Source organism: Mizuhopecten yessoensis, unplaced genomic scaffold (genome assembly GCF_002113885.1).
Source record: "Mizuhopecten yessoensis strain PY_sf001 unplaced genomic scaffold, ASM211388v2 scaffold3349, whole genome shotgun sequence".
Classification (NCBI taxonomy): Eukaryota; Metazoa; Mollusca; class Bivalvia; order Pectinida; family Pectinidae; genus Mizuhopecten; species Mizuhopecten yessoensis.
This window is the reverse complement of record NW_018405000.1, coordinates 300,932-309,475: the sequence shown is the minus strand read 5'-3', so window position 1 is coordinate 309,475 and position 8,544 is coordinate 300,932. Positions and strand designations below refer to the sequence as shown.

General features: G+C 37.4%; 1 protein-coding gene across 8 annotated transcripts in view; it reads left to right on the top strand.

Annotated features, from left to right (window-relative positions):
* The window catches only part of LOC110447417 (A-kinase anchor protein 13-like), a 232,534-nt gene that overhangs the window by 149,769 nt on the left and 74,221 nt on the right, over nt 1-8,544 (top strand). For all 8 annotated transcript variants that reach the window (XM_021493096.1, XM_021493091.1, XM_021493094.1 and 5 more), the window contains one exon: nt 2,870-2,969. In XM_021493096.1, coding sequence (XP_021348771.1) covers nt 2,870-2,969 — 100 coding nt within the window. The remainder of the gene's footprint in view (nt 1-2,869; nt 2,970-8,544) is intronic.

Below are 8,544 nucleotides of genomic sequence, written 5' to 3'. Positions count from 1 at the left end.
GGTATATTAGCTGTGAAATTGATTATCTCATCACAAACAGGTTTACATGAATTTAATAGGGGAAGGTCTCTTTTCCAAAATATATGAGGTGATGGTTGTGCACAGAGTGTGCTCAGCAATGAACCAAGGGGAGTAACTCTGTTTGCATTATGGTGTATATATATGTAATATAACATTTGTGGCTTTCTACCATAATATTGGTGAATATGTTTAGTTGAGACCTGATATGTGTATTGTCTTTGTGTAGATTGTTTAATTATTTCTAAAATTGTTTTCTAGGTTTTAATAATTGCAGAGTGCTTAACCCAGACTGTAGCTAAATAATCTGTATTACCATAATGTACTGCTTTGGCTTGTCACTGACTGCGTGCCTTTAACAACAACGGGACAAGGGAAGCTAGTCACCTATCTATACCTATATACCCACCGTACTTACACATCTATAGCTGTTGTCATTTAACAGATCTATGTTGTCATTTAACAGATCTCTGTTGTTCACAAAACTTGAATCAAAATAATTGTGTTGTCACAAACGTTTACTGTTCCTGTCTTCTTTGGACCTTTTTTTAATACAATCTATTTATTGATGTTTTTAATAATGTAATACTTTTTATAAATATTCACTATTTATTTATAATAGAGAAGAAAATGTTAAAACTTTTATTATATATCTGAATGCAAGATATTTTTTATATTAGTTTTATTATATATATTTCAAAGGAGGAGAATGTTGAAGTCCTCTACTGACATGAAACCTGTAAAATAATTAAATGTTTGAATAATTTATTCCTACAAAGCGTATATTGTTATTTAGATCTACCAGTTTTGCTTTGTCTATTAAGGGTATGACAGTATTTTATGTTGTCCACAACTAACCTAGTATGTACACCATGACGTGTCGGGCAGTTTGGCGATGTTTAGAAGGTGACCAGCTAGTGGACACCTAGATATAATCCATGATGATAAGTTGAGGGATATTTTTCAGAATTTGATAAGTTATACCTCATTTTATTTCTCTTGTCTTTTTCTCAGGAAACATCAAAATCTGCTGAAAACTTATTTAAGAAAAATCTTTGCAGTTAATTTGTGAAATAAGGACATACTTGCTACTCTTTATTGTCAGAGAAACAAATGGCAAAATCTAATATATTTATAAAAAAAACTTACAATGACACTTATTAAAATAATAGTGTAAAGTTAAATTGTGGAAAACATTCTTTGTGATGAATGAAACGAATCTAGACAAAAAGCAATTGGTACAGAGTTTTACTGATTTCATTACTGTACTGGTGTAAAACTTTGTGATGAAAATTATTGAGCCTCCCGTCAGAGTAATGCAACATAACAAAATAAATAAGAAATATCTGTTAGATTTTCATGGAGTTTTTGCCAAAAAAAACACCAAAACTAGTCCACAATACTGTTGGAATAGACAATAATTAAACTGAGGGCTAGGTGTTTTAAATTAATATTTAATCAGAGTGGTTATGAAATTAATATTTAGACAGACAATGACTACAAACATTAATTTCTTGTTTGCAATTGAATAAAATTGAGTACATGTAGTTATACAATAAGTTTAAATTTTAATATTCAAGTAGTAAATATCAAAATTGACGATTAGATATTGAGAGTGAAAACATATTTTCAATAATGAACTGATAGTAAAAGAGAAATTTCAAACCTTTAAAAATTGTATAGAAACTCTAATTGTCAGTATATTATTTCAAATAGTTGAATAATTAAAGTAAATTCTAAGTTCTTGTAGTGAATATGTAAGCCTAGTTTTCTCCTGCACTTATAGATACCGGTATATAAATATAGATATATTCATAGCCTTGATAATCATATCCATCAGAATCAGTCACACCACAAGCATCTTCAATGTCATTGGTACAATTTCATACACATTCAGGTAGGAAACCACTTTCTATCAGACAGCTATCCCCAAGCTGTTACCAGTCTAGGTAAACAGGAGAAACTGGAGTCCTTTGATGTTGATGTTTGTGGTGTGTATCATTGATTATAGGATTATAGACGTGAGGTCAAGGTCACAGGGCCTCAGATGTGTGTGGTGTGTATCATTGATTATAGGATAATATACCTGAGGTCAAGGTCACAGGGCCTCAGATGTGTGTGGTGTGTATCATTGATTATAGGATAATAGACCAGAGGTCAAGGTCACAGGGCCTCAGATGTGTGTGGTGCGTATCATTGATTATAGGATAATAGACGTGAGGTCAAGGTCACAGGACCTCAGATGTGTGTGGTGTGTATCATTGATTATAGGATTATAGACCAGAGGTCAAGGTCACAAAGCCAAAAGATTTGTGTGTTGTGTATAATTGATAATAGGATAATATACCTGAGGTCAACGTCACAGGGCTTCATATTTGTGTGGTGTGTATCATATTGATTATAGGATAATAGACCAGAGGTCAAGGTCACTTGGCCTCAGATGTGTGTGGTCTGTATCATTGATTAAAGGATAATAGACCTCAGGTCAAGGTCACAAGGCCTCGGATGTTCTATAATGCATAAATAAATTTGTTGTCTAAAGACCCTTTTAAAATTATTTTAGCTGGCAAAGGGCATTGTGACCTTGAGGACACTTTTTTGCAGGATATAGTTATCTCTGAAACTGATCATATACTGTAGAATTGCACATTTCAAATTGAACACAAATATTTTAAAACTTAAAGTAGTACTTTCCTGATATTTCTCCTAACTAAATGCTATTTGATCCCTTGTGTTTATGCACCGATTACAGAACACTGTTACCACACTAGACTGCTGGACAGTGTTAACTGATGTAAGGCTGGAATATATTGTTATCCTAAGTTATAAATTCTTGTGGTTTCATGTGTAGTCCTTCAAACCTGGAGGATCCATCTAAGTCAAGGAAAGAAGAAAAGAAACGAAAGCCAAGTGTCTTCTCTCGACTTCAGAACAGTTACAGAACAAAAAAGGTGAGTCAGTGTTTTGTTTGTTTCTTTCTCCTGTTGATGCCCAAAGGAAGCTATGGTTGATACCTTAGGTTGAGTAGTTGTCGCCCAGCCTTTCAGCAGGAGACTTGCCCAACAGTACTGTTGTCACTACATACTACTCCTGATTGGACACTTTTCATGCCAAATGAGGTTACCATGAATTCCTCTCGTGGTGAGTTGCTGCCATTATGTAAGTCTTTTAGATACTTGGCAGTACCTAACCCTGTAGATTTCAATCCTATATAAACCAGATGTCTGCTGTAGACTTTCAATCCTGTATAAACCAGATGTCTGCTGTAGACTTACAAAACAGATCTCCAGTAAGGATCCCCGTACCACTACCAATAACTAGACACATTGCGACCATTTTATTCGGCACGACTAGAGCTTCGATAAACTGGAAATTAAACCCTGAAGCACTGTCCCTTTATATGACTGAGCTACCTAGCTAGTCAATGGAATCGTCCTGGCCAAGCTGCTACAATTGTATCCAGAACTATTAAGGGGAGGTTACTTTACGTACTAAAAACCTTAGTGCAATGGGACAGGGATAGTTTGTTAATATAAAAACCAGTCTTTTCTATATGTTCGTTTTTGGTCCAGTTGTGAAGAATTTACACTTATTTAACTTCGATAGCCTCCTGTGAAGGTCATCATTGATGCAGGTCATTATATAAAAGAGCCTATTTCCTCTCGATGAGATCTAGAGAGTACCGGTATTGCTCTGCTTGGGAATAACTAGGCAACATAGAAGTATAGGGTTGGTAATGGGTTTGTAGGCAATAAAATAACTGTTTAATTAGCCAAGTGGATGTATAATACAGAAGTGTAGTTTGATTGGTTAATGAGAACGTTCAACTCTTCCGTGTGTACTGTGAGAAGGTAGGCATCCTGTTTGGTATACAAGGTGGTTGTGGTGGCGATATATCGTGGGCGTACATCATCTTGTCATCACGATCAGCTCTGTTTCTACACGTTTTTCTGCCTAATGCTTTTATGAATACAACTGTTGAAGAATTACAACGCTGGTTCTCACATGTTTTGAACCGAATAAATGCTTGCATGGTAATTAATTTTACCATCAACAAGACGGAGCTTCCTGTGGTACCTAGGGTACAGAGTAGTACTTGTTGGATCAGCTGTTTTACACTGCTGGAGTCATCCGAGACTGAATGGTACCTGAGCCAGTTCGTGACTCCACACCTACAACTCCCTAATACACATCTGTTGTTTTGGGTAGATTTGTCTTGTAAACATTGGGTCATCAGGGAGAGGTCTGTTGTTTTTATGTTATTACCACATTGTGTCTTTGATTTATGAGTTGAATCAAAGCATCATGAACCATGTCATCTAGCTTCACATTCTCTTTCATAATTCAAGAAAATATTTCTGTACCGAAAGTTAGGCATAGTTATTAGTTACTTAGATAAGTAAATGCCACTACATGACAGTTTTGTTTAGAAAATATAGATAGTAATGGCCTTTTGATGATGTTGATTGCTGGTGTTATGGACCCAGGCTGAGTGATATATTTCTGCAACAGTGCTGCATGACTTGCTTTTCAAAATGTTTCAAGTTCAATGTTCAAATGCAGATATACCACCATTTTTTTCAACTTTCAAATCATACAAAATAATGAACATGCATACAATAAATAATAAATTCTGCTTTGGAGACCATTTCCCTATTTGTTGACTACCTGTCTATAAATACCACCTGTCTATAGTGACAATCTCTGGCTGCCACCTGTCTATAGTGACCATCTCTATGGTTACTGTCTGTCTATAGTGACCATCTATATGGTTAATGCCTGTCTATAGTGTCCATCTCTATGGTAATGACCTGTCTATAGTGACCATCTCTGGCTGCCATCTGTCTATAGACAACCATCTCTATAGTTACTGCCTGTCTATAGTGACCACCTCTATGGTTACTGCCTGTATATAATGACCATATCTGGTTACTGCCTGTTTATATATAGTGACCATCTCTATGATTACACCTGTTTATAGTGACCATATATATGGTTACCACCTGTCTACGGTGACCACCTGTCTATAGTAACCATATACATGGTTATCACCTGTCTATAGTGACCATATACATGGTTATCACCTGTCTATAACAGCAACTAAGCCAATCCCTGTCTTATATGAATCCTTGTCTTTGCCAAATTTTATATTTGGCCTTGCATTTCTTTTCTTAAAATAATTGGTCGAACCGGTTCAAATTGGACCTTTAGAAAATCAGTGTTGTTTAACCAATCTTGCTGTTCCTGGCCTTTTGACTTTTCTTAGTTCATCTATCACCACAATTTTTGTTTTGTTGATGTTACTTATAAGTAATTGTAAATAATCAAACATTTTCTGTTTTTCCATTCGTTCAACATTTCAAAGAATATTAACTCAGTTAATACTTGGATATTCAAAATACTGATATCAAACATCACTGACAGTATAAACTGTACTCTGTATAAATCGGCCATATATTTCAGATTATACTGTAGGAATATAGTCAAAGAGTTATTGGGGAGACGATGAAGGAATCAATGCCCTATAACGTACAGATTGTGTTGATGGCAGCGACCTACTTTTTTCTCTGAACTGTAGTTTTATTTCCTGTTGTATAGAAAGCGATAGTCTAGTGTTATGTTGCATTAATCATATAGAGATACAGGGAGATGTGATGATGAATGTATCATACATGTGGCATAATTACAATAAGAAACATCTGTATTTAATGAACAGGGTTGGTTATCACTGAGAAAAAATCAGCTGCTATTGTAGAGCACAAAGACTGAGGCCATAAGTTTGTGGTGCAATGTAGACTAAACTTTAGGGTGTGATGTCTGTGATGTTTGACCTACTGAAGTACATTATCTATAGAGTGGGAGGACTAGGTAAACAAACAAGATGTTAAGGAGAGGGTAGAGGCACGGAGAGATGAGCCATCATGTAATGTGTATACTTATGTAACCAGAACAGTTTCAACAACAGTAGGTGCACAGGAGACCGCAGATACTGCACACATAGACAACAATCGTGACAAGTTTGTAGACTTGTTAATTAGATTATAAATCCCAGTAGGGGAGAGCATGATAAAGTAGACCTGTGGTTACTGTAAGTGTACCTTATAATGGACCAGCTTTAGTTGTGGTTTTCTCCTGACTGAAGAAATTACAGCCTGTCTCCTCTTATTGGGTTTGATGGGTTTTTATAGGTGAAGTGTCTAAGTGGTGTCAATCAGTGTGTTATAAAATGCTTATTAACCTCCTTTCTTTGTCAGACATCGGGAAGTTAGCAAAATCAGTGAAACTTTGACAGAAACTATGTTTGAAATGTTTGTAGATAGTTTTGCAAACACAGCAGTATAGCACACGTGATAAAAGCCCGAGACCTGTACCAGTAAGAGGTTTGAACTACAAATGAAACATTACATTACTGTTGTTTATGTGAACAAAACATTATAAATTATATCTGTCTACCGTGCAGTATATGAACTAGCTTATTGGGAGGAAATGGTGGGAAACACTGCTGTCCTTTTAGCAGAAACACCATGACTCTCAATTGGATCACATCTCAGAAACAAATAGTTCCATGGGCCACAAAGCTAACAATCCAATAGTTCTATGGGCCATTATACTCACACACCAACGATTATTTTGGGCTAGTATGCTTTCAAACCAATGATTCCAGGAGGCACAAGGCTCACAAACTATTGGCTCTATGGCAACTTGGCTCAAAAACCAATGGTTCTATGGCAACTAGGTTCACAAACCATTGCCTCTATGGCAACTTGGCTCAAAAACCAATGGTTCTATGGCAACTAGGTTCACAAATCATTGGCTCTATGGCAACTTGGCTCAAAAACCAATGGTTCTATGGCAACTAGGTTCACAAACCATTGCCTCTATGGCAACTTGGCTCAAAAACCAATGGTTCTATGGCAACTAGGTTCACAAATCATTGGTCCTATGGCAACTAGACTCAAAAACCAATGATTCTATGGCAACTAAGCTCACAAACCATTGGCTCTATGGCAACTAGACTCATAAACCATTGGCTCTATGGCAACTAGACTCATAAACCATTGGCTCTATGGCAACTAGGCTCACAAACCATTGGCTCTATGGCAATTAGACTCATTAACCATTGGCTCTGTGGCAACTAGACTCACAAACCAATGGCTTTATGGCAACTAGACTCAAAAACCAATGGTTCTATGGCAACTAGGTTCACAAATCATTGGCCCTATGGCAACTAGACTCAAAAACCAATGATTCTATGGCAACTAGGCTCACAAACCATTGGCTCTATGGCAACTAGACTCATAAACCATTGGCTCTATGGCAACTTGGCTCACAAACCATTGGCTCTATGGCAATTAGACTCGTAAACCATTGGCTCTATGGCAACTAGACTCACAAACCAATGGCTCTATGGCAACTAGACTCACAAACCAATGGTTTTAGGGGCAACCAGGCTCACATACATATCAATGGTTTTATGGCAACCAGGCTTACAAACCAATGGTTATATGGGCAGCCAGACTCACACACCAATGGTAGCCAGACTCACAAACCAATGGCTCTAAAGACTGATACTGTAAAGTTAGATATTTTGGTGCAACTAAAATATCATCATTTTGCAGAAAAGATCCGCTCATTAGCTCACCAAGTCCAATTGACCAAGGTGAGCTTATGCCATACTGTGGCATCCGTCGTCCGTACGTCAACAATTTTTTCAAATGACTTCTTCTTCTTAACCGCTGATTGGAATTTAACTAAATTTGACTGGAAGCATCCCTAGGTGGTGGAGATTTAAAACTGTACAGATGATGGGGCTGACCCCCCAGGGGGCTGAGGGGTGGGGCCAAAAGGGGGCAATTTTGCTATATTGTTAAAAACGAATTCTTCTGTAGAACTATGTCATGGATATGAATCATATTTGGTCAGAGGCATTCATGGGGGGCAGGGATTCAAAATTGTACAAATAGTGTGGCTGACCCCCCAGGGGGCTGAGGGGTAGGGCCAAAAGGGTTATTTGGCTATATTGCTTTAAGCGACTTCTTCTCTGGAACTAAGAGATGGATATCAACCATTTGACTGGAAGCATCCCTAGGTGGTGGGGATTCAAAATTGTACAAATGTGGGGGCTGAGGGGCGGGGCCAAAGGAGGGCAACAACACCTGGGTCATAACTTCGAAACGGTTAAGATACCCACCCCAAAACTATAAATACAAATGCTGGGCATAAAGAGACGATTGCAGTCATGATATTAGAATTGACCCCAGGGTCTGGCCACAACCCTAGGGACCTAGTTTCTGAGTCTCAGCTTGGGAACAGTTGAAATCCCCAACCCATAACCATAAATAAAATTGCTGGGCATGAAAAATCTTAAACAGATATGCTACAAGGATTGGCTTTGGGGTCTGGCCTATTCCCTTGGATCTTATTTGGAGAACATTTTGCAATGATTGCTTAGATATCCAGGTGAGCAATACCGGCCCTCTGGGCCTCTTGTTCCATGGTCATAAATTTGTGATCGCCCAAGAATAT